This window comes from Mesoplodon densirostris, chromosome 3 (genome assembly GCF_025265405.1).
Source record: "Mesoplodon densirostris isolate mMesDen1 chromosome 3, mMesDen1 primary haplotype, whole genome shotgun sequence".
Classification (NCBI taxonomy): domain Eukaryota; kingdom Metazoa; phylum Chordata; class Mammalia; order Artiodactyla; family Ziphiidae; genus Mesoplodon; species Mesoplodon densirostris.
In genome coordinates, this window is record NC_082663.1 from 68824821 (window position 1) to 68852772 (window position 27952).

Here is a 27952-nt window from a genome sequence, read left to right on the forward strand (position 1 = left end):
ATTCATTATCAATAGTAACTCATTATACAAGTGAGAAAATGATCTCCAGAAACTACCTCCTCTTATTCTCTGTGCCTTCTAAATTTTCTTAAATAATTAATTTCCTTCTTCTATTCATTATTTTTACAATCTTATCCAATATATATAAACCTGCTGTTTGTGCATAAGCTTTAGACATTAGAGCTATACATCACTTTTCACATTTTCTTTCCTGCCTCTAGAGTCCCACTCTTTTTCTTACTACCAAAATGTTATTTATGTTTTTCCAACACGTTCTGTTTTATGGTGGTATGTCAGTCAATGAAAGCTACAGTTAGTCTGTGTAATAAGCACAAACCTCTGTGGCACATAATATGCATATATTTATTTCCCAGTGAGAGGTGGTGGTGTCAGGAGATCTCAGGTGGGCTCCGTAGAGGAGCTCAGCTTTGACCTAAAGATACTGCCATGCTCAGCCCCTCACTGACATTTGCGCTCAAGTCTGCTCTCTGTGTGACCATTCTGGGATCCAAGCTGAGGGTATAGCAACTGTCTTTTGACCTCATCCATGTGACAACAGAAGTTCAGAAAAGAAAGTGAAACATGCAAGACCTCTTAAGGCCTGGGCTCATTCAGTTAGCCAAACCAAGTCACATCTCTAAACTCAAAGTCAAGGAATGAGAGAAATATATTCCTCCTTCACAGGAAGATCCAAAGTCACATATGACAAAGGGTGAGGATATATGGAGAGATGAAGAATTGGGGCAATAATGCCATCTGTTGTATATTAATTCTCCAATGTCTTGTGTATAATTGTGAGAACTGGAAAATGAGAATTTGCAACGACATGATGATATATAAATATTATTCACTATAGAGCCAAGGAGAAAAATGTTAATGTATCTCACCAGAAATGTACCACACTATGGAGGCACAAATCTACTTCCTTTTTTTTTTTTTTTTTTTCTTTTTGCGGTATGCGGGCCTCTCACTGTTGTGGCCTCTCCCGTTGCGGAGCACAGGCTCCGGATGCGCAGGCCCAGCGGCCATGGCTCACGGGCCCAGCCGCTCCGCGGCATATGGGATCCTCCCAGACCGGGGCACGAACCCGTATCCCCTGCATCGGCAGGCGGACTCTCAACCACTGCGCCACCAGGGAGGCCCTCTACTTCCTTTTGATATATTTTATGAATTGCTTAAAATCATGTCTCATTTAAATGCTTCATATTTACAGAGGTTTTTTTCTCTTTCTCTCATTTTTTTCTGGAATATTTAATTGTTCTTCTTGTTGCAAGAAGTATAAAGGTATTCACCATATGATCACAATCTTTCCATATGTTGATTGAAATTTATTCCCATGCTTCTTGAAGACGTTCTTGTGGAGCCCTCTGATTTCTTGTTCTGAGTTGGGCTGACTGCTTTCCAGGCGTGCTGCGAGCTACCTCCTGGGACTTCTTTTCCTTGCTCCCCTTTCTTTCCTTTTATACTTTCTTGGAGGCTGTTTCTTTTTCATATCCACTTTTCTTTTGCCAGAGAACATCTTCAGGTAATTTTCATGAAAGGAGTAAGGAAAGTATTATTTTGTGCCTTTGTCTTATTGTCCCCGCACCTGAATAAAATCTGGCTGGTAATAGAAGTCTAAGTTCAAATTCATGTATCCCCAGAAATGTAAAGGTACATTCATTTCTTCATTAAATTCTAATATAAACTGTCACTGTCTGAGAAGTTTGAAGTCAGTGTAATTTTTGTGTCTTTAGAGTTAACATGTTACCCCTCTTAGGGATTTGGGGATTTCCTCCATATCCAGATTTCATTAGAATTTATCTGGATACATCTTGCTTTGTGTTCACTGTGTTGGTACTTCTTATTTCAATATGAAGACTTGTTATTACCTCCAATTTCTCTATTTTCCCTGGATCTACAAAATTAGTCCTATGTTCAATTTCTTAAATAGATTCTCCATGTTTGATAAACATATATCTCATGTTTTTCATTTCTTTATATTTTGATCTAAGTTTTGCAAGACTTCTCCAACTTTATTCTTGTACTGCATTAATTTTTTTCTAATCATATTTTTCATATCCATAATGTTTTTTTAATGCGACATTTTCTAGTTTTATGAATATTATATTTTCTTTATGTTTCTAATTAAGACGTTTTAAAAAGGTCTCGCTGATCCATGAATCATGCTTGCTTCATCTTGTATCAGTTATTCTATGTGCTCATTTTGGATCTTCTGTTTTGCGTAGTTGACTTCAGTGATTGACTACTTTTCTGAATGAAAAACTAGATTGATTAATATACTTAACTGTTGTGGTTTCTTCAATCTCTTTACAAGTTTATTTTTACCAAGTCTTCCCTCCTACATTGAGAGACTGACTGGAAACTCTAAGCACACGGGAACGTAAGGAAGCAGGCAGCAAGGCCCCCTCCATTTACCGAATGAAAAAGGTTTTATTCAGTGATACCTACTTCCACACTAGGAACCCAAGCTCTCCCCAAGGAAATTCCGATTAAGGTTTTTAGACAGCAATCTCCCAATTTTAGACTCAGAAATTATGCTTTGTATATGGCGGCGGCTGGTGGGAAATCAAAGGGTCGCTGGGGTCGCTGCTGCAAGGAGAGTTCTTAATGAACGAACCTGCCTTCTGTCCACTCATCTCTCTGTACCAGCTGACTCCAGGTGACTCCTAGCCTGCACTCTTCCCCTAAAAGAAAAATAACCTTTGACACTATTTCAGACTTTTCCCGATCAAGGATGTAAGTTCTTGGCCCCCTTCTCTATTAACATTATTCATTCCCACATTCCATCATCTAGAAATGTCTAAAATCACTGGGGTGCTAATAGTCCCATCTCACTATTTTTGTACCATTAACATCCTATCCCTTAAAAAAAATCTTCACTGTCACTTCCATGAGATCTGAGGATCTGAGAATAAAGGGTTGGTAAATATGTATGCTCAGTTTGCCATCATGAAAGGCTAAATTTAAATAAGTAAATAAATAAAAATTAGGTGGAAACATGGAAGCAAGAGGAAGGTAATCCATTGGGGCATCCTTTTCCCAAACAACTTCACTAAAATATTCACTATTTATTTTAACAGTGTAATACTTTACACTATTACAAGGTTGTTAATAAAATAGCTTTTTAAGCACTTGGAAATCAGCCTCTTACTACAGTCCCTTGGACTTAAAGATGGCCCTCTGGGGAGGGTGGCAGCCCCACACACAAAATCGTTTCTTCTGACTGTTCAGTAAAGTTACAGGAGAGCATATTCCCTGAGACAGCAATAAGTTCAGTACCAGAGTTTGTTTAGGAAAGCTTCAGGAGAAGTTATTCCTTTTTTCAAATCGAGCATCCACTAGATAAAATCTTCATTATATTCATTTGAGACACCAGCGTACCGTCAGCACATGTCAGAGACAGAAAGAGAAGTCAACACAGTTGGACGTCCTCCTTCTCCAGTGCCACCCTTACCAAATTTTTTGTGCCAGAAATTAACCATAGTCCACAATTTTTCTATAAGTTTCCTTACATGAAGAAAGAATAGAGGATTCCTAATAAACCTCTGAAAATATCTTTTTTACCATTTGATTCTAATAAAAAGTTGAAGAGTATCTGACAAGAATCTCAGTATAACCCTTTGCTTCTTCCTTTAAAACAAAGTGGGGGAATTCCATCATTGACTCTAAAACAGCTTTACATACAATCCACATGTGAAATAAGGTGCCCAGTAAACAACATTCAAACTACCATGAAGAATCAAGATGAAGAAAGGGGTTGGTGATCGTGGGGGGATAAGACACTCAAGCCTTTTCAATTAAACACACACACACACACACACACACACACAGAGTTACACAGTTTCTCGAATTATTTACTTAAACTCTATTTTCTTGAATATTCACATTCTGCACATCCAACTAGTTTTAAAATTACAAAGCCTGCTTCTATGTTTTCCTAAAATCAATTTCTTGGACCGCTTCCATTCTGCCCACATCATATAACTCAGTGTCGCTGACAGTGGCAGAGCTGCCAATCTGCGTGATCTCTGTAAGGAGGCCTGTGGAGAGAATGATCTAGAAGATGATGAGTATTTTTAATTCTTTTGAAGTCTTTTTGGCAAATTTGTTTTTCCCATTTAATTACTCCTTATTAAGATGTGTTATGAATTAAAAGTAGTGGCATATAGAAAAGTAAGTGAATACGTTACTAAATGCATAAATATTCAGAAGACATAATTAAAATAAAACAATATTTCAGCCTTACAATCTTGCATATTTTGGTGACAGATAAAAGTGGTGGATGTTTCTGAAACTTTCTAGACCACGATAACTAGAATATATTACTGAACAAAGTGTCACTATAATGAAGCAGCATGCTGCATATAACTAAAGTATTAAAATAGTACACAGACAAAACTGGTAGGCACAACAAGCTTCATTACATACAAGGAAAGGGAGAAAAGAATACCTTTGTAAAACCAGATGTCCTAATAAGTAAAAGTAAAAATAAATTGAAATCTGACTGGTTTATAAATCTAGCAATTATACTGTACAGAGTCAAGTAACTTTTGGCATTCTCATTTCTCTACTTTTATCTAGCAATTCACAAAAAGAGGTAACCTTAAGGGTTTTACCAATTTACTTCTTAACTCTCAAAGTGAACACTGCTCTGATATTTTAAAGAAGAGTATCAGCATTGAAGAAAATTAAAGTGAATACTGGAAAAATAATTTATCCAATTCCCACTAGCAAAACACAAGAAAGTTCAACTGCATTCATACATAGCCAAATATGTCAGCATTTTCTCAGAGCCATACCTTGAATTATCCTACAAAAGAGAAAACCTGGGAGATGAAAAAGCATTCAGAACATCAACACAGAAATACACTGATTACTAAAACATAATTTTAAAGTGCTTCCAGCATACACAGATACTTTTATATTCCATAGTTATGTTGTGCATAGTCCTACCTTATTATAAGATAAGCTTTGCATCTATTTGCTATTTATCCCTCAATTACATGGTGAAATTGGATAGTTAAAAATAGAAGACATATAGAAATGTTTGGTTTTATGTCCTAAAACCTTTTATCTTAAGATGCTTAAGATGTGCAAAAAAACTATTACTTTGAAAACAAAGTATTTATGATAAATTCTCCATTTTCTGTAACAAGGTGTTTACTTTAATTTTTGAAACATTCAGGTCGAGATGCAATTGTGTCATTCCATGCTTTTGTGTTTCAGTGTCATTCTCAGTATATTGATCTAATAATCATACTCTACTACCCCAAATATCTCTAGTCATTTTATACCCCCCAAACTAATTTATTATAAAAACCTATAAAATTAACCCCTGTAGTGCCTATAACAAAGGAACTAACAGAACAATAAAAAGACACAATGTACATTTTTATTATATTTTAATGATATCCCCGTTGCCTATACATGTACAGCCAAGTGGAAATATTTTAGCCACAGTCATCTCTAGAGATTCGCTTTTTGCCACTTTGCAATACAAATTAATGGGTAGAAACTTCCATTCACAAAATAAGGTAAAAGGCAACTAGCTATCCATTATAAATAAACAGTGCATTTATGAGTTAGCTCATCTTAAATCACTGTATGAAAACTAGGGGGCAGACAGTGTTTACAAGTACTGTATTTCTCTGAGGGCTGCATAAATCCCTCTGACTGAGGTTTTATATTGTTTTGATAATCCTAATGGACTACCAACTGTTAGGTAGAAAATGGTGTCTTTGAGGTTAGCTAGAAGCAGAGGAAATGGGTTAACATAAATATAATAAGACATTCATTTGTCTTATAAGTTGAAGCGTACATGAGCTCAGATGTTGTATTTTTTTCTTTCAAAAAATGTAAATACTCTTTAGTCCTTTCTAATCATGACCCCAAAATTCTTGATCATATATCAAGTCTTACTAAATGAATATATTTTTTACAGTATAGAATATATGTAGGAAATATAAATTTTAAAAGAATGAGAAAGGTTACAATACAATTTTTAAAGCATCTTCCTAATTGTGATGGCTTCATATTACCATTAATATCTCAAAACATGGTATCTACTCTGGGTGAGTTCATCAATAATCATGGTAGACGTAAAATATATATCATGTTGACAGTCTCAATTTGGGGGCCAATCTCCTGTTAGCTATGATAGTTTGACACAAATTATCTCATAATTTTTTGTGCTTAGGTCACAAAGAAGAAACCTTAGCTACCATTTTCTTCTCTTCTTGCATCATTGGTAATTTCTCCAATCTGACATTTCCCTGTAGATTTCTTTTTAGGCCAATTGTGGATTTGGTGAGGGTTAATTTAATTGAAAATAAATAACATAAGCAGCCACACTGTGCTGATAGTGTGCTGCTCTGTAGAACTCCTACCTTCCCACAGAACCTCTTCACTGGTCTCCCTCTGACAGATAAACCCAGTGAGGTGCCTCTGTCAATCCACGTGGCAAATAGTATTATGATTGATATATGTAATTGTTAACAATAAGAAAACATAAAAGTTATCTTACTTTCTTTGCACCTATCAGGATTGTCTCTTGCACTCTTCTGGGGTATGTGCATCTCAGTGTGGAAACAACTACACTATAGGTAAAGTGTCTAGGAAGATGGATCTGGGGCTGTAATATATGTCCTATTTCTTTTTAATCATAAAAACATGCTCAACTACTTATGACTTGTAGAGAATAACTAATAGTTAATAGAATTAGACTTTTCTTATTTCAATTCTTTCTAATCTAATGAAGTATTCCGAATTTAAGAAAAAAACTGTTCTTCAGCTAACTTCAGGACAATTGCCTTTTTAAAACCTGGGTTTGGTATGACTAATCTTGTACTCAAGCCTATGTATCTTGGACAGGTGCTATGATCACAGGGTGACTATAAGAGAATGATCCACCCAAACAAACAAACAAAAAAATGAACACTGGGTTCTTTATTAACCAAAGAGTTTCCTAGTATGTAAGATTTAAAACAAAATAAAAACATCATTTATCTAATACTAGATATTTATTTCTATCTATCACTGAATCAAATCTTGAAGCAGCTTCCACAGTTTTTCTGGTTACTTTTGGGTAAAAAACTATCCTTAGCTTACTTTCAGTTAATAAACTGTCACTTATATTTTACATACTAGAATAAGTCCACTCTTGTAGCATCTAAAAATCCATAATCATACCCAATTTGGAAATTTCTTCCCCAGCTTAGTTTTACCTTAGGCTGGGAAAATTGCAGTGGGGAAGGAGCAGGCCCTCCCTTAATATTTGCAGTGTCCCTTACATGTCTAAATATTTAAAAATCATAAATAAGGTTAATAAATTTATCTATCTATCTATCTATCTATCTATCTATCTATATATTAATTGTGTGTATATATGCCAGCCTGGAGAGGTCCAAAGACAAGAGATTGTGACTGAAGCTGCCTCTACCTGTTATGGAGCAAGGGCAAGGTATTGTTTGAGGAATGGACAGCACTTGTAGCGTATGGCAGGGAAGGGATGTGTATATATAAAGGATATATATATATATATATATATATATATATATATATATATATATATATATATATATATATATATATATTCTCCTACATTTCTAACAGTTTGGAAGACCAGGTTTCAATTGAGAATCCCAGATACTTCAGAGTTCCAGAAAACAAAGTGAGGACGCTGGGGGAAAGGACTTTCAACCCACCCTTCTCCATGGCTACCCAAGCTCTACCTCCCACCCAGCAAACAGCTACCCAACGGCCTGTCACTGAGCTGAGGTGGGGTATGCACACTAGTGACACAGTCCATTCATGGAAGGGCAGATATGGAGAAGAGGCATGCATATGCCCTGGAAGTATGTTGGATGCCATTTGACACAGTATTCTGGGGTCCTGAGTACCTTGAGCATGGTCCAGAAGAGGGGAATCTGTCTCCAGGTGGGCATGCTCTTTATGCACATTGAATCTTTGCCCCACGGAGAGGGTTGATGCCAGAGGAAAGCCAGAGCAAGGTTGCCAGTGTGAGATACAGAGCAGGGGACCCTCCTGGCAGTGTCCAAGGAGAGAACTGGGAAGGAAGTGAGGGACACACTCTCTCTCATTCCAACCCATCCTCTACTCTCTAGCTGTATTTTGGCCTCTCCAGTTTCAGAGTAGATGAGATGAAAGTCTTCCCTGATATTCAGGTTGAAATATGGCATTGGTGACCCTGGATGTGGCAGATGTGTAGTTGTGAGCTCATTCTCTTGTGGAGCAATTCTGTAGGTTCTTTGAAAATATCTCATCACTAGGAGTTCTTTGCCTCTAGCTTGCCTTCTCGGATGGGTCACTATGCTCTGCCCCTGGTTCCCTGAGGACCACCATGTTGGTGGGTCAGAGAGCTTCCCTGGGCTTTCTACTTAGGCTCCATTCCTTTTAAGACAGCACAGTTGCTTGGTTTGGGGTCATATCTGACCCACAAGAAATCCACACACATTCTTTCCCTGCCATAGTCTACAAGTGCCATCTATTCCTCAAACAATACCTTGCCCTTGCTCCATATCAGGTAGGGGCAGCTTCAGTCACAGTCTCTTGTCTTTGGACCTCTCCAGGCAGGCATTAAATCACCAGTATGTAAGTGAATATAAGAAGTCATTGCAAAACAAACAAACAACAACAAAAAAAACAAGTATTGTATTGCTTTCTGATCTCCCATGGTTTCTTTCTCCTTTATTAGCGATAATGTACTTAATATATGCCATGTTTTTTAAAAGGAAATATTTGGAGGAAAAAAGGTTGTCTGCTTTTAAAACCTACCAAGGCTCATGTGTTTTGTACTTGAGAAACTTTTAAAAATAAAGTGGGAAGAGAAATTAGAACCTCAAAGAGTGATTCTGCTTTCAAATGACAAAACCAAATCATGTCCAAAGTCCCTGAAAAACAGAAAATGACCAAAAGGTTCATTTTAAATATACTCTCTGAACCATTTGAGAATGGCAGGCCATAAACTACAGCAGAAAGATAGCTGGCAATAAACATTTTTCTTCAATCCAATCACTCTGAATAGGAAAGAAAAAAATTATGCTCTCAGTTAAAACGTCATTTACATTCTTACAAGACTGCACTTAAAGAGAAATTGAAATAAGTCATATTGCCTATGAGTTTAAAATATTAATTTAAAAAAACCCCAGAGTCCATTGAGAGTTAAACTACCCTAAGGGAATAAGACAATTTCATATCTGTTTAGCTTTTGATATATAAGACCATCAACACAAAAATATACTAAACACTTTATATGACTTTATAAGTTAAAAAAGTAATTGACAGTACAGGAACTTACCTAAGCAGACTTAAAAGATTAACCAGTGTATCTAGAGATAACAATCAGCCATCCTGAGTCAATCCATCTATATCACTTAGGGTAATGTTGATAGTAATGCATTAACACGGACATTATGTTATCTTTTACTGAGAGAACAATGCACGTAGCAAGTTTTAGCAAAAGAAAAAAAAATTCACAGGTGTAGACTTGCAGATATACAATGAACTTCATCCTAAATGAAGACACAGAAAATGATTCTAGAAAATGCTAGCCATATTGTCAGCCAAAAAATACCTTATTAATGTCTAAGTGGACTCTATTGCTTGCTCTATTCAAATATGGTAAATCATTTATACACAGCTCCTTAGAAATTTGGAGTAATTGCTCTGCCTCGAAAAAGGCTGACTTGGACCTCTGGAGCTGGCCATGAGGGATTTATCTTTATTGCTACACATGCTGTGCTATGCTGTGCTGTTCTCATTATATACGCCAAGCCAACATGGAAGCATTTGGAATAATTATTTATTTTTAATATATACCCTGATTTTCTACAAAGCAGTTGAAACAGCTTGCAATAAAATCTCTACGAATTAAAATAGCTGAAAATAAAAATAGATGTCCAAAACCGATAAGTAGAGTGGGAGCAATAGGAACTTAGGATAGAATACTTAGTGGATTTGAACACTAAGTTTGTCTAAGCCAACCAAGCAAAACAGCTTTTATAGTTTTCAGTATCTGATGACATGGAGCATCTTTGTACCTCAGAAAAGAAAAACACATGCGTCCCTGAATTTATATAAAATATACAAGTAGTGCATTGATAATGTGTCCTCATATTTATTGACTCAACAAATATTTATTATTGTACACCTACTATGAGACAGGCACGTTGCTAGATATAAAGGGTAAATTGATATATAAAACATACACATAACTCTGCCAAGTAAGGGCAAGTAACCCCAACAGGTCTAATGTCTAGAGACAAAACAATTGCAATTATCTCTGCTGTAATTCACCATAGTTTTCTCTAGATTTCTATTTTAGTATTCAAACAATAAGGAAGGGTTTACTGAGCTCTTCTTAGTCACTCATTTATTCATTAATTCATCAACTATATTTTGAGTACCTACTACATGCAAAGCACAATTCTAGGTTGTGATAAAAAATCGAGGATGACTCAGGTGGAAAGTGCCTTTAAGCTACCTAGGGAGACAAGAAATACACAAATCAATACAAAGCAAGGTAGACAGAAGGAAAAAAAAAGTGTCATGCAAGGTGGAGAGCAGGGGGGCTTTCTTGCTTGAGGATGGACTGGGAATCATGGAAGTGCTCCTGGAGGAGCCGGGGCTGGTTTTATAGACAAGTGATGAGGGGAAGGGCTCCCGGCACAGAAAGCACATTCAGCAGAGGCAGCGTGATGGGCATTTAAGGAATGTGAAGGAAGAATGGCAAGTGCTCAGTTGGGTGACACATTTGGTGAGTAAAGGGGAACACAGAAATAAAGTAGGGAAATTAGGTCAGGGCTAGATTTTAGGAAGAGAAGAGGTTCAGCTTATGCAGCTGGTACCCCTAACTGTGCCGCTTGCTATGCAAAAGCTGGTAAAGGAAACACACAGCTAGACTCTTGCCCTCAAGGACTTCACGATCTAATACGTGCGTGGCCAGGCAAATGCCAGATGCTTGCATTTAATTATTCTCATTTACCTTTCTTCTACCGCATGATGCATAGAGCACTATACAGAAAGCAACTACATACCTGCCACAGCTCTGGGAAGGGCACGGATTTAAAACCATCTGATCAGAACCAGCTCTCCCTGTGCGTACCTTTTATGTATGACTAGGGTTCTCAGGACCCATTTCTCCCACAAGTATAACTCTTGTGCCACGTTCCTCTCTGAGTGCTGCTGGAGTCTGCCTTACAACGTTACTCTTGAAGGATTCACTCACTGCCTAGGTTGCAAAAACATAGCTCACAAAGCTCTTGAGTTCAGTCTGAAGAGATGCAGCATTAAAGTCTATACAACAGGAAAAAGGCAGCATTGGACTGAGCTGGTATGAAGGTAGAGGAAGAAAAGTGACTCCAAGAAAAACAGTGTTCTGACTGTATACCACAAATAATGGCAAAGACTCTCGTAGGAAAAGTGGCAAATGGCTCTCTAGATACTCTTGATGGAAAGCATCACTCATCACTCCTTCACCTCTCAGACAAAGGGGTCACCACAGGCAGGGCAACATGAACATAATCACTGTTTCTGGGAGAACTTTAAATGCTGAATCAATGCTCGTAGACAAGTAGGCATGGGTGGACATTCCTCTGTGTGTGTATTTGCATTAAAACATGAATATGTGCAGATGCAAAGGATCCCTGAAATAACTTTCTACCTCACCCCACCCTTGCTTCCTCCATATTTACCATTCATTTGGCAATAACCCCCTCACCTTCAGTGTCTCTACCTCACTTCATTTTCATCTGTCCTCTCTCCTTTGCCTAAAGTTCCAACCCTCCATCTGAGCTTTCACTGTCATTCCCACTCCCACCTCTTCCAGATTATTGAGTTAAACAATATTAACCAAGTTTTTAAAATTATCTAACAATTAGTTATCAAATAAATTGACAATCAATGTATTGACAATCTATTGGCCTTCTCCAAAAGGAGGAAAAAATGGACCGTTCTCAAACTTATTTGGCCATAGGAGTCTTGCTAGATGACATGTTATTTTTCTCCACACTAATTTCACAAGCTATTGAAGGCAAATTCTTAGAGTTTTTTGTTCTTCCACGGAGCCCAGCATCATGGAAGACAGGGTATTAGTAGATGATACATTAATGGGTTAATTGTATAATAGACTAATGGTTTAGTTATTCCCTTATTCATTTAACAAATATTTACTGAGTACCTACTAGGAACTTTTCAGGCATAGAGAGCACAGCAAAAAGTAAACAAATCAAGCCCTTGCTCTCAGGAAGCTTACTGTTTAGAGATAGATAAATAAATAATATTTCAGGTGGTGAGGAGTGCTAAAAAATAAAGAAAATAAAGAAAAAAAGGTTGGAGAGTAGAGATAGCAGAGGAAGGTTTTACAAAATGACATTTTATTCAGGGTAGTTGGATAAGGGCACTCTGGAGAATTATCACTTGTGCAAAGGTCTAGTACAGAAAAGAAAGGGAGAGAGTCTTGTGCTTCTCTTGGAAAGAGAGGTCAGGTAAGTGAACACAAATGCAAAAGCCCCAGATTGGAAGCAGGCTTGGATGTTGGAGGGCAGCCAGAATGATGTGACCCCAGCTGAATCAGCACCATAGAGCATGGTTGGGAATGAGGTCAGAAATGGCTGGGAAGAGAATGCATCAGTCTCTTGTGGTCGATACAGGACTTTGGATTTTACTCCAAGTGCATTGGGAAACTGTGGAGGGTTTTATACACAGAAGTGACTTAACATGAGCTGTGATCTAAGAGGACCACTCCGGTTGTTGTTTTGAAAATAGCCTAGGGACAAGTGTAGAGACAGTACAATCATTAAGAGTTTGTCCTGGTGGATAATGGTGCCTCAGGGAAGAAGTGAAGGCGGTAGGTGGTGATCGGAATGTTATATAGTCTTTAAGTAATCACAGAGCATATAGAAGACATTGAGTATAGATAACTCTTCTAAGGCGCTTTAATGAAAAGCAGACAAATGGAACCAAAGTACTAATGTGTTTTGCTCTCTCTCTCATTCTCTTTCTCTCTCTCTCCCCCCACACCTCCTCTTCTCTCCCACCCTCCCTCTCACTCTTCCTCTCCCTCTATTTCTATGTCTATCTCTATCACTGTGTCTATGCCTAGCTCTCTCTTTTCTCCTTCCTCTCTCCCTAGCTATTGAGAAGGTGTATACTCTCAATGACAAGATTTCACTTTTTTAAATTGAGGCATCTAGGCTTCCTATTCTCTCTGTTGCAAAATTCGCTCAGATAAAATCAGTGTTTATTTTAGTACCAATTTCTTCTATAATGAGTAAAGAAAATGTATTTTGGAAACTAGTCAGAAACAATAATGAGAGTTTATAAATGTACTTCTAAATTGTCAGTAACACTTTCACATATATTAAATTGTCTGGGCATCATTAACTTGGACCTAAGAGAAGGCAAAGGGTCCAGTTCTTTCTATTTTACAAAGAAGGAAACCAAGGCTTAGCATAATCATTAGTTCAAATTGATATGACTTATTAATAACATAGAAAGAATTCAAGTTTGACTCTCTTCTACATTTAACTTCTTAACCTCCTTAACAATCATGCCTTTACTATTCAAATTAACTATACTCATTTTATTTAGCAAGAGTCAAAAGCAATTCCTTTACTTACCACCGAAAGAGTCTTTTTCATGTGGTTGGGAGGAAGAATACTCATTTAGAAATGTTTTAGTTTAAGATGTATCTTATAAATTGATTGAAACTTCCTGAATATCTAAGAATAATTTACTTCCAAGGAATATATTGCCTCAGATTTCTCTAAACTTATAGCTGTAGCGTGATTGCAAAATCAATTAGGAATCGTGAGAGCAAAACTGATCAAGTTATATTCTAAAGGCTGATGTTAAATACCCACTCAATGCAATTGTGATTTCCGGATTTCCGATTAAAATGTAAATGTTGTCCTCTTTTTCAAAATCATTATTGTATTTTAGTATGTAATTGTATTTGTCTTGATTTACATATCACTTCCGTTATAATGTTTTCTTTAAAATATACTGTACTATATTATTATGACTCAGGTAATGTGAAAGATAAAGTGACACAATGTATCTGGCCATCATCAAAGTCTAGAAACAATAAATGCTGTAGAGGGTGTGGAGAAAAGGGAACACTCTTGCACTGCTGGTGGGAATGTGAATTGGTACAGCCACTATGGAGAACAATATGGAGGTTCCTTAAAAAACTACAAATAGAACTACCATATGACCTAGCAATCCCACTACTGGGCATATACCCTGAGAAAACCATAATTCAAAAAGAGTCATGTACCAAAATGTTCATTGCAGCTCTATTTACAATACCCAGGAGATGGAAACAACCTAAGTGTCCATCATCAGATGAATGGATAAAGAAGATGTGGCACATATATACAATGGAATATTACTCAGCCATAAAAAGAAACAAAATTGAGTTATTTATAGTGAGGTGGATGGACCTAGAGTCTGTCATACAGAGTGAAGTAAGTCAGAAAGAGAAAGACAAATACCATATGCTAACACATATATATGGATTCTAAGAAAAAAAAATGTCATGAAGAACCTAGGGGTAAGATGGGAATAAAGACACAGACCTACTTGAGAATGAACTTGAGGATATGGGGAGGGGGAAGGGTAAGCTGTGACAAAGTGAGAGAGTGGCATGGACATATATACACTACCAAATGTAAAATAGATAGCTAGTGGGAAGCAGCCGTATAGCACAGGGAGATCAGCTCAGTGCTTTGTGACCACCTAGAGGGGTGGGATAGGGAGGGTGGGAGGGAGATGCAGAGGGAGGGGATATGGGGATATATGTACACATATAGCTGATTCACTTTGTTATAAAGCAGAAACTAACACACCATTGTAAAGCAATTATACTCCAATAAAGATGTAAAAAAAAAGGTATCTAAATATAACCAAATTTGTGAGTCCTTTAAAAATATCAAATTTTGAAAATTCAATATCTTAATTAACATCGTACATATTTAAAGCATTGATTATATATGTATATATGTATATGTGTATATATACCTTTTTTCTTTAAAATTCTAGATTTTATCCTAATGATGCTGTTAAAGGCTAAAAACAAATGTCAGTAACAAGACATAATGAAAGTTATAACAATATATTATACTGCCCAAGTTCATGACAAGAAATTAAGTAAAAATAAATGATAATTATAATGCTATCGAAATTAATTAGAAAAAAAGAAGTATTTACGACCCCAGTGTAATCCACTTGAAATGATTTTCCAAATCTGAACATTGTTCAGCTCCCCTCAAGTCCTCATTACCACCTCAGTCCAAGCCACCATCTTCTTGCCCCCAGCAGAGCCTATTCTTCACCAGTCGTCAGAGTCATTCTCCAAACAAATGAATTAATATACTCCCTTGCTCTCCGCCCTCCAAAGGTGCTCTTCCAATTTCAATAAGATAAAAAGTCCTCTCTATGGCTTACAAGGCCCTACCTGATCCAGCCCTTGACCAGGCCTCCTTTCTGCCTCCCTTCTCATCACTCATTGTGCCCCAAGCACACACCCCTCTTGGGACCCTAGAATTCGCTACTCCTTCTGGTTTACTTGGCTGACCCCCGACATCATTCACATCTCTACTCAGGTGTCAATTCCTGGGAGAAAACTTTGGTCATGCTCTAAACCATCACTCAAAAACCTCTGCTCCTTAGTCCTTATCCTTATAACACGTATTATTATTGTTGATATTACATGTTACTACTATATTACTATGCATTATACATAATATATATTGCTACATTTTAAATTAAATTTTTATTAAAATAATTGTAGAGTCAAATGCATTTGTAAAAAGTCAGACAAAGAAATATGTACACTTTACCGAGCTCTCCACAATGGTTAACATTTTGCAAAGCTGTAATATAAAAGCACAACTAAAATATTGCTATTACTATATCAACCTTATTCAGATTTCTCCAGTTTTACTTATACTCATTTGTGTATATGTAAGTAATTCTGTACAATTTTATCACATAAGTAGGTGTGTGTATCCATCATGCTAGTCCATATACGAAATAGTTCCAATACCACAAGGATACCTCATGTTGTCCTTTTAAGGACTCACCTTCCTCTATTCCTTCCCTAACACTTGGAAATCTGTCTTCCCTTTCTAAAATTCTGTCTTTTCAAAAATGTTTTACTTGGAATCATCCAGTAGGTATGCTCTTGGGATTGGCTTTTCTTTCTTTCTTTTTTTTTTTTCACTCAGCTTCATTTCCTGGAGATTTATCTAAGTTGTATTTATCAACAGTTTCCTCATTTTCATTGCTGAGTACCAAGTATTCCATGGAATGTATGTACCAATGTTTGTTTAACCATTCACCTGTTGAAGGACATCTGGGCCAATCTGAGACTTTGTTTATTACCAATAAAGCTGCTATGAACATCTACATACAGACATTTGTGTGAATTTAAGCTTTCATCTCTCTTGGATAAATGCTCAAGAGTATAACTGCTGAGCAATATGGTAAGTGAGTATGTCCTATTTTTTTAATTATGTTTTTCTCCATTAGAATGGAAGTCCTATGACACCAGGCACTTGGTTATTTTGGTCTCTTTCCTTGTTCCTGGCACAGAGCACCTAAAACCCTTGTAGTTTCCAGGGTGATAGGAGTGTCTTTTGTTTTAATGAGGCAGCTGTGGGTGGTCCCTTGGGTGAAGGATGGTCACCAGAAAGACCAAACCATGATTAGAAGCTTGAAATTTTCAGCCCTGCTCCCCATTTTCTAGAGAAGGGAGAAGGGCTGAAAATGGAATTAATGATCGATCATGCTTACATGAGGAAGCCTCCATAAAAATCTCAACAGTATGGGATTCAGAGAGCTTCCAGGTTGGGGAACATATCCATACTGGGAAGGTGACACCCCAATTCCACAGAGAGAACCTCCTGTGCTCGGGACCCTCACAGACCTCGCCCTGTGTATCTCTTCATCTAGGCTTTCACCTGTATTCTTTATCACATCCTTTAATAAACTGGGAAATATAAGCAAGAGTTTCCCTGAGTTCTGTGAGCTGCTCTACCAAATTAAGAGAACTTGAGGAAGGAATGTCCTATTTGTAGCCAACTCTGACAGAAGTCATTGGTAACCTGGGGACCATCTGGAGTGGGCTGGGGGCAGTCTTGTGGTACTGAGCCCTCAACCTGTGGGATCTGATACTATCATCAGGTATACAAGGACAATAACAACCACCACCACCACAGATAGAGAGAAAAAATGGATGGCTGCAAGAGGCAGTGGGTGAGGGAGTGGGTGAAGGGGGTCAAAGGATACAAACTTCTAGTTACAAGACAAATTAGTGCTGGGGATGTACTGTACAGCAATGGTGACTATAATTTTAAATACTGTATTGCATATTTGAAAGTTGCTACGAGAGTAGATCTTAAAAGTTCTCATCACAAGAAAAAGAATGTATGTTGCACACCTGATATGAGTATAATGTTATGTGTCAATTGTATCTCAATTTAAAAAAAAGAAGGTGCAGTTAGGTCAGGAAGTTGAGCAGTTGTGTCCATAAAGGGATGTGTGAGGCTCTGGGAAAAGCCCTGTGATTCTCCAACCCCAGGGAACACAGTAGGACCCAATGTCCTTAAAAAGGCTTAACTTGGCCTGATGGTTCCTTAGACCATGTGCAGTTTCAGGTGCCTGGGTGGCCACCAGCAGAGGAAAGTTCAGCCAGCCCCTGAGCAATATTTTCAAGGTGGAACCATCAGCAGAGCCAGGGAGCTCATACTCGTTCCTAAGCATGTGGCAGCCTGGCAAAGTAGTAAGTAAGCTCTCAAAAATTACTTGTCAAATGCGTAAATAAATAAACTCCTGGCCTGAGTGAGGAAGACTTCAGGAGAGAATGAGGCCCCACAGGGGTAAATGGCACTGGAAAATGGTAGCTAAGAGCAACAGGCATTAGGAAATCAAAGTTAGATATTGCCACAAACTGAGAGGCCTGGGAAGTCTGGATTACATGCAACAAATTTCTTTTCTTAAACTGTATTTGTGGTACCATTTCTATTCCTGGAGAGATCCTTTATGAAATCATGAGTGAATCAGTTCTAGAAGGTCAAGCCTATTAGTATAAATACACCACCCTCATGAGTCTAACCTTTCTGGTAAATTTTAACATATTTTTGTTCAGAACTTATGGTTTCCTGACAATCAGATTTCTTTTAATAAGTAACAGGAAAAAAAATAATGTTTAACTGTCATTTAAAGTAGCAATTTTCAAATATTTTGAGTTTCACAATATCTGAATATTTCATTGCAAAAAATCACAGACTGTGTCTATATTTGAATAGCGTTTCTGTGTAAATATCTAGTACATAGCTCTGCCAGGACAGTGCTCTTTGTGAGACTCCTGAAAAGAGTGAAAACAAGAAAATGAAAATGCCTTGGAATGCTGACTATTGCAGATAGATTAAGGGATAACATATTTTAAGAACAGTAAGCTAATATCTTCCTCTGGCTTGATTCTTTCAATCAGTTGAGGGTTCTTGCTGTAAGATGATTTCTGTTATATTAAGTAAAGCTTGAATGACAAAATTCAATAAGGTTGCCTGATTATACATTTAGTGTGGAGTTATATTTGTGTATCCTAAGCTTCATCCTCTGTGAGTATTTCTCTGTTTGGTATCTTTAAGACATAGTAATTCCTGGCAGTATAGTTCTAGAACACTGATTCCCAGCCTTGGCTGCACATTAGAATCATCTGGGGAGGTTTTAAGACTCCTAATGCCTAGGCCATACCCCAGACCAATTAAATCAGAATCTCTGGGGTGGAAGCCAGGCATTAGTAGTTTTCATAAGTCTCCAGGTGATTCTAATGTGCAACCAAAGTGAGAACCAGTGTTCTAGAATTGTTTGTGTCAGTTTTACTAGGTTAATTGTTAATAGGCAGACCTGGGTCCAAAATTACTTCTATTGAATTAGAATCTCTACAGATGAGCAAGACGAATCTGAATATTTATCTGTACTCCCAGATGATTCATATGCACACCAAGTTCGAGAACCTTTGGCTTATAGAGTTAAGGGGTCTAACATTGACCTGCAAAGTCCTCAGCGAACAGAAAACTCTGAATTCTCTATCTACAGTCAGAAACCTTTTGAGGTTGGAGGCAAGTCTATTTTGGAAGTCTCCTTAGAGGTCTTCATTTAGCCACTGTGGTTATATAGCTTGCAGGTGTCAGTAATAACTCCAGGTTGTTTCCACACAGTTTTGAAGTGAATACTTTATTAGGACAAATTTATCCTCTAGTGGGAAAGCTAAAATAAAGAGGCCATCAAGCTAAAATTAGAAAGAGTAATTTAACAAAATAATAATTACCTCTTAGAATTAAGGATTTAAGAGAGGAATTCTTATAGAAAAGCATAAAGTTCCAAATTAGGCTTCCCTCCCTGCCCTACAACTCATTTTTTCGAAAAAATAAATTACAATTAAAAATTTTTTTAAGAGAAGGGAAAAATTAAAGACCAATAGGAATCCCCATTATATTTTAAAATATTCATCCATTAGAAATTTGTTACCCTTTAGGATATGTAAAGTATGTTCTAAAATGTTTCATCTTATTCTAACAAATATCCTATTTAGGGAAGCAGGGCAAAGGATTATTAATTCTACTTTTTATAGACATATTATTCCCAGCACATAATACAGTGTGAAGTTCTCAGTAAGTGTTTATTGAATTGAACTGAATCATTAGATGAAAAAGTTGAATCAAAGAACCATTAAATACTAACCAAGTCTTCATCAATTGATCAAGATAGAACTGCATCAAAAATCCAAGCCTGATCCAGAATTCTTTCCCTAAAAGCAAGTTTACTCCCGTATAATTTGGAAATTAAAGGTCATTCTTTTAGCCAGTAGTCCTCAAGCTTGGTGCACCTAAGGACCATATAGATGCTTTTAACTATATCCAGGGTATCAAGCAAAGATTGTGATTCAATAGGGCTGAGGTGGAATCAGATTCTAACAAGCATCACCTATCAGAAAACACATGTAACTGCAAAATATGTAATTAATCCAATTAACAGTGATTGTCAAAACAGCAAATACCATTGGCTAACTCTGAGAAAAGTGAAACATGTAATTAAAAAAAGTAAAATGACTCATGTCCCCAATAAATATTTGTTGAATGTTTGAATCCATTAGTTAATAGTATAAGATTAATACCAAACTGGTTTACAACATTTAGCATAATATACAAAGAGGAAAGTTTTAGATTCTGTGATTTTTCTGGCCAACTTTCTCAGTTTGAACTTTTTGGCCAACCCAATAAAAGGAATTGAAGGTTGCAGAGCTGTGCACAGGTAGGGAGAATGCACAGAATGCTTTCAGTAGTAAGATAGGCAAAGAATTCTGAGAATGAAGAAACAGTCCTTCCCTAAGGCATTAGATTTGTAACTAGGCAACAAATAAAATATGATTACTTCTAGCCAGCCCAAAATGCAGCTCCCACCAGAAAAGTGCTTGCTTAAAAATGCCTTTCAGAAGTCTAACCTCTAGACAATTTTGGTGTTCAACTCATCCTATAATTTACATCTTATAATTAACACACACATGTATGTGTATATTTACATATATGTACATATATACACATTATTACATATATATGTATATGATACACATTAATGTATGGTATTTTAAGAACATGTATAATTTGATAATTCTATATAAAAATCAATACTGATCATTATTAGTTATAAAGTTAAAACCTCATGCTATTTTAATTACCAAAAAAGCATTTGTAATGGCTAAAATCCAAAATACTGACAATAACCAATGCTTGTGAGAATAGGAAACTCTCATTCTTTGCTGACAAGTATGCAAAATGGTACAGCCACTGTGGAAGGCAGTTTGGCAGTTTCTGACAAAACTAAATGTACTGTTACCATAAGAATTACAGTCTTAGGTATTTACTCAAAAGGGTTGAAAACTTATGTCCACACAAAAACCTGCACATGAAGGTTTATAGCAACTTTCTTCATAATTGCCAAAAATAGAAGCAACTAAGACGTTCTTTAATAGGTGAACGAATGAACACACTGAAGTACATCCATAAAGTGGAATATTATTCAGTGGTTAAAAGCAAAAGGAGCCATCAAGTCACAAAAAGACATGGAGGAAACTTAAATACATACTGCTAAGTGAAACAAGTTACTCTGAAAAGTCTACATAGTATATGATTCCAGCTACATACTGTAGGATTCCAACTGTATGACATTCTGGAAAAGGCAAAACCACAGAGACAGTAAAAAAAAAAAAAAAAAAAAGAAATCAGTGGTTGCCATGGGTTGGGAGTAGGGAGGGAGGGATGAACAGGCAGAGCACAGATTTTTAGGTTAGTGAAACTATTTTGTATGAGGCTTTGGTGGACAGATGCTATTATGCATTTTTCAAAATCCATAGAACTGTACAGTACAAACAGTAAACCCTAATGTAAACTATGGACTTTACTTAATAATAATATATTAATATCAGTTCATCAACTATAACAAATATACCCGATTAATGCAAGAAGTTAATAAGAGAGAAGACTAAGGAAGGGGGATATATGGGAACTCTCTGTACTCTCTCCTCAATTTTTCTGTAAACCTAAAACTGTTCTCAAAACCAAAACCTAATTAAAAAAAAAAAAACATATGTAGGTAATATTAATGCTAGCACTGGAAACATTTTTTCTAATTTGTAACATACTGATAAAATAGTTGTTAAACTAAACCTATTAACTATGTATTTGTCACTCCTATATCATGAAACATAAAATTCTTTAACTATTTAGCATATTCCAAAAGATATTTAATTCACATTCTGTCATATAGAACTAAATTAATAAGCCCTGCTATAATTGGATGTCTGAAGAATTTTTTTCAATTCTTTTCCCAAATAAAATGTTCATATCATATTGGTCCATCTCTGATTTTCACTGTAGTTTTTATTAGCAAAAAATAATAAATATTTTGCCTATAATGCATTGTTATGTAACTGAATGCAGAAGTTGCTACCTTAACCTATGAGATGACTAGTTCTAGCTACTGAAAGCTTTGTGCAATTTTTCTCAAACTTCGATATGTGTGGGAGTCAACTGGGGATCATTTTAAAAAAACAGATTCTCATTTAATTGGTTTGAGGTGGCACCTGGTAATCTGCATTTCCAACAAGCTTCCAGGTAATGCTGATGCAGGACTACACTTTGAGTAGCAAGGTTCTAGAGTATATCTAGGCTATAAGATAATTACCATTGTGAAACACAAACCCAAATCCCTAGCAATTCTTGCAAGGGACTAAACAGCTGCTTTTTTTGGTTCTCCCACCTGGAAAAGCTCTTAGGGCTTCCAGCACTTCTAAATTTGCTTTCCCAATATATAATCCTTTTCAATTTTATCTGTAAAGAGGAAGACCTGATAACCTTTGTACAGTAAGCAAGCTACCCATTTAGTCATAATACTCTCCTAGCTTGTATGAGCCAGACATCATTTATTTCTAGTTCAATTCCTCTGTTTATATGTCTTCAAGCACAGAAAGGTCAAGTGACTGGTTCAGGGTCACTTATCCAATAACTTAGAGGTCAGGTCTCAAATCCAGGTCTCTGATTTCAAATCCAATCCCTTTCCCTCATTCTCTGCTGCTTCTAATAGTGATGTACTTCAGAGAAGAGGGACCAGTTTGTTTAGACCACAAAATCCCAGTTCTAAATTGAATCCCTCAGCTTCCAGCTTCCCATAAACCTTAAACATAGGTTTAAGGTGTTATAGAACCTGAGTCTTGAAGGAGGAATAGGATATTGATCAGAGGGAGGGGAATAGGGGAATGGCGAATGTCCTAGCGTGAGTAATGAATATATAAGCCATGAATACTAGAGTGATGATTAAGACCGTGATGTTAAGAATGAGTAAGGCAAAACTGGATATGTCAGACAGAGCCAGATTTCCAATTATCAGCAAAAAATGTAGAGTGCATCCTGGCTCTGAGACTTTGAGAATATTGTGTACTTTCCTTGAGACCTGCAATGGCCAGGAATTTGTGGAATTTCTGTAGAAGCCTGTTAGAATACACATAATACAGCCTACTGTAATACCTACACTGCTTGTAACTGTCTCTAAGGGCTCAGATCACCAACAAGGGACTGAGAACCTTCTGATTTTCGTCAGGCTGAGTCCAAAGTCACCACAGCTGATTTTTCCTTATTGTAGCATCACTGCTCAGCCTTCACACATGAATATCTCAAAACATCTCTGGAAAGACAGAGATGGGAGCCCAGAATCTTGGCTGCCTTGACATTTACCTAACCACCTGAAGAGAATACTACTAACTTATTGGCAAAGCTTTGTGACATAGTGTCAGAGCAGCATCCAGAGGAAGACAGTCTGGCAACCCCACTTGAGCCCCCCAATCAAGGGCTGCTTGCATAGAGCACACACACTTACAGAGGAATCCTCTCTTGAAATGAGAATAGAATTTTCATAATGGGATGCTGTCCAGTGTTCAGTGGCAAGGACTGCACCCAAGGTCATATCATCCTAACTTTTTTTTCCCTGTGCTGCAGGGCTCTAGGGTGGAGAGTGTAAGAGTATACAAAGGCAGACTTTTACTGTTAGAAATTCTTAGAAGGAGAGTAATGTTGAGCCATACTTCTAAGAAGAAATCATCACAAGTGGACATATTTTGTTTAACTTCAGGTTAAATAAGAACAAGCATAAAAGAGAGATATGCAGATAGCACACTTGTTGAACTTACAAAGATTTTCACACTAAAAATGCTGACATGTGAGAAGGAGGAAACTGGCTTATAGATAGGGCAGAGTGGGCAGTTTTCTTTTCTGGGTATCATCTCTGAACTGAATCAACAGAATAATGTCTAGGAAGCTTAAGAATGCAGCTTTAGGACAAATGTGAAAGAAAGAAACACATATCAGTTCAATATAAAAGCAGCATTTTGCAAGTATGGCTGAACAACTATGAAAAGGGCCAACACGCCTGGGAGTATAGAAACACAGTCTAGGAGTCAGTGGGGAATGTGCTGTATTCAGTGGGAGAGAAGTAGCATTAGCCAATGTCCAGGGTTCTTTGCTGCTCAAAAATTCTATCATTCTACTACAAACAAGAATAATGACTTGTATATTTTGCAATCAATGATAGTAAAAGCACAGTGACTGTGGATGACTTACTGTGCTGACAGTGAATCCCATTAAATCCTCGGGGACATTTACAGACATAGCCTATGAATGTATCCCCTCGGTATGCTTCACTTATTTCACAGGTTCCTCCATTATGGCATGGGTTAGGAGTGCAGGGACCTGAAAGATAGAAAAAGAATATTGCTGCATGATGCATATGCTTTAAAGTAGACATTGGGTCAACATTTTGCAATTAATAATTTTATAGAGGAAAGTGTTCTGGATATTAGTGCCATAGGAAATGTAGTAGTTGTGGGAGTTCTAGAGATCAATGGCCTGGGTTTGAATCCCGGTTTCATCACTTTCTAGCCATGTGGTCTTGGACGATTTATTTAACCTCTCCTTACCTCAGTCTCATCTTCTGCTGAATGCAATACTAATACAATCTACCACAAAGGGGGATGATAGAGATGAAAAGAATTCCTACAGGGCTTCCCTGGTGGCACAGTGGCTGAGAGTCTGCCTGCCAATGCAGGGGACACAGGTTCGAGCCCTGGTCTGGGAAGATCCCACATGCTGCGGAGCAACTGGACCCGTGAGCCACAACTACTGAGCCTGCATGTCTGGAGCCTGTGCTCCACAACAAGAGAGGCCGCGATAGTGAGACGCCCGCGCACCGCGATGAAGAGTGGCTCGCACTTGCCGCAACTAGAGAAGGCCCTCACACAGAAACAAAGACCCAACACAGCCAAAAATAAATAAATAAAATTAAAAAAAAAAGAAAGAATTCATACATATAAAATACCCAGAACGGACACATATGAAACACTCAGAAAGTATTAGCACTAAGTAAAATATTGTTATTAAGGTCTCTGAATTATAACATCTCTTCTGCATGTTTAAAAAGTAATAGTGAATGGCAATTTCTAGAGTCACAAACACAGAAGAGTTTTTGTATCCTCCTGGTGAAAGTAGCATAAGCTTTAAGTGACTATAACCACATGGGTCAAGTGGAGTGGATAGCTGGTTGCAATAGTTTTTTCGACTATCTGCGAGCTTGTGGTGGGGCATACTTCAGGAGAACTACAATTTTTGCCAATGTATAGGAAGTAGCTCATCGAAAGTTGCAAATATAGAGAAGAGACACTGAGAGTTATTTTTAAGCTTTGAGAAAGTAACTTCACCAGAGTGACTGGTACTGTGAGAGTCAATAGGATTGTGGTGCTCCACCTCCCTTGGATAGAACCAGCTGCTGGCATGGTGGAGGTGTAGAGCTGGGCCAGTCCTGCCTGACCCTGGGACTCCTCTACTGCACATTCTTTACTCTGGGGTGCCCCTTTGGTATGGCTGAGATTTTTTTCAACTGGCATAGCATCCAAGGCTTTTTCTTTGCAATATTCCTTCATTCCTTTTCTCCCTTCAGAGTTGACAGGCTTGTGTCACAGTCTGAAGGCTCATCCTACCTACTCTTGCTCTCTCCCGTTTGTCCATCACAGTTATTCCGCTCCCCCCCACCACAATAAACCTTTTGCACGTCTAATTCTGTCTTATATTGTTAGCTGGCCTCTTGGAAGATGCTAATTGACTCAGGGCAGAATCCAGATTAGAGTTTGTGAAGAAAAGTTGAAGGAAGAAAAAGTTCTCCCTGGGAGATGAAGAAAGGCTAAGCAAAATATATAGTATTCTCTAATTTTGCCCTTTTTTTTTTTTAATTGGAGAGACTAGAACACACTTATGTGAAACAAAAATCGCTGAAGAGAAAGTTAAGATGTACATACTAGAAAAGGCAAGCAAGAGTAATTAAACCAAGTGTCTGACTCTGTATGTAGAGATAAATTCCTGAGTCTGGAGGAAGATAAGAAGAAAAGCGAGTGGTTTCAGCAGAGACTAGAAAGTAGGTGAAAGTGTTGGCACAAGAATGGTGATAACCAGAGTCAGCTGGGTGGGAGCAAGGCTATTAAATAAGGGGTCCCCAACCCCTGGGCCATGGACCAGTACTGGTCCGCAGCCTGTTAGGAACCAGGCCGCACAGCAGAAGATGAGGGGCAGGCGAGTGAGCGAAGCTTCATCCGCCGCTCCGCATTGCTCCCTATCGCTCCCCATAGCTCCCCATCGCTTGCATAACCACCTGAACCATCCACCCTCCCCACCCCTGCCCGTGGAAAAATTATCTTCCATGAAACAGGTCCCTGGTGCCAAAAAGGTTGGGGAGTGCTGTATTAAAAGGTCGCAATAGTGAATGGCTACCCAAGTGTGGGTCAAAGCCATTTAATAACTTGATGAGAGAAAAGGAAATTCACCATCATCACAAAGTTGACAACAGAAAGCACTCAGAGTTTGGGCAACGCTATCCTGCAAGACTTCATAATTCTATCATCTCCTCCAGTAGCTGTTTGACAGTTTCTTCCAGTTTACAATTTCATGAAATTCAATGGTTGTAGAATCTAATAAAGATATTTATGAAATAGGCAACAATGTGGCAACTCTGGTGTCTAGATCCTCAATTCTTGGTAAGGCTGACTTTCAAAGAGTGAAAAGAAATCAATGTACCTGTGATTTTTCTTCAGATATATTCATACCAATTAAAAACAATACATTTATTCAAGTAGGTAGTTTAGTGCTATGCAGTACTTGTCAATTAGACCAACTAACACCTGTCCTTGAGGTGGTATGTTGTAGATGTTTGAGACAGGAAGAAGGTGTTAACACCAGTGGTCATTTTTTTCCATCAGGAAGAGATGCAAACCATGTTACAGAATCCCTCCGTCACTCTCTTCTTTCTCACTTTCTATTTCCTCCCTCCTCTCAAATTAATCAACATTAACGATGCCTGACAACTTACAAATTCCTTTCACATAAATAATTTCATTTATTCCTCCTAGCAACTAGATGACGTAGTTGTCCTTACCATTCTCTTTTACCTTTTTCAAAAACTTAAAGACAGAAAGATTAGATAATATTTCCCAAATGAACATCTACGAGTGATGCATTTAGGTCTCAAGCTAAGAATCTGTGATCCTAAAACCTACATTCTTTACAGAATCAACCAACTGGGGAGGAGTGAAAGAAATAAAAGTGACATTAGAGGGTTGACTCATCAGTTCACTCAAAATAAGAAAATACATGACTTAGATTTTTTTATTAACTGATAACTGATAGCCATGCATATAACTGCCAAAAAGATATTAATAATTATAGCCTAAGAATTATATAATTTTGAACAAATAAGGAGCGTTTGAGATCACCTAATCCAATCTTTCAATTTTACAGATGAGGAAACAAGCCTAATAAGAATTCAGTGATTTCTCAAAAATAAAAACCAAAAACCTCAACTAATATGAGGAATGTTGAGTTTAAGGAATTCTCTCTAGTAGGAAAAAAGTTGTTAAAACCAAAAATGATTAAGCTATTTCTGACTCCTCAAGAGAGTGATATTATTTATATCAGAAAGAAAATAAATATTTTCCATGTTCCCTTCTACTTACAGAGCTGGGTGAGGGAGGGATAAAAAGCAAACAACTGAAATAGTAAGGCCTCTGCCAGTCCTTGGGAGCAGTTAAAGCTGTGATTATGAGGAAAGTGGTCAATGGAAGTCACTTGGAAGAACAAGGAGCAAATATGAGCCTGGAATAGATGACTCTGTTTACTCATGCTTCCTGCATCTCTGGAAAAGTAGAACTTGGCTAGAACCTGAGGATGAGTTAGTGGTTCTGCCTTATAGAAGGAAGAACTTAGGAATGAATGGGGACAACCCAGGAGGGGAGACCCCACAAGCAGAGATGGAAGTAAATTTCAGGGAGCGAGGA

The 27952-nt window shown here is 37.5% G+C and overlaps 1 protein-coding gene across 2 annotated transcripts in view; it reads right to left on the minus strand.

Annotated features, from left to right (window-relative positions):
* Window positions 1–27952, minus strand: part of EDIL3 (EGF like repeats and discoidin domains 3) — a 443986-nt gene that overhangs the window by 222818 nt on the left and 193216 nt on the right. For both annotated transcript variants that reach the window (XM_060093127.1, XM_060093128.1), the window contains one exon: window positions 24198–24326. In XM_060093127.1, coding sequence (XP_059949110.1) covers window positions 24198–24326 — 129 coding nt within the window. The remainder of the gene's footprint in view (window positions 1–24197; window positions 24327–27952) is intronic.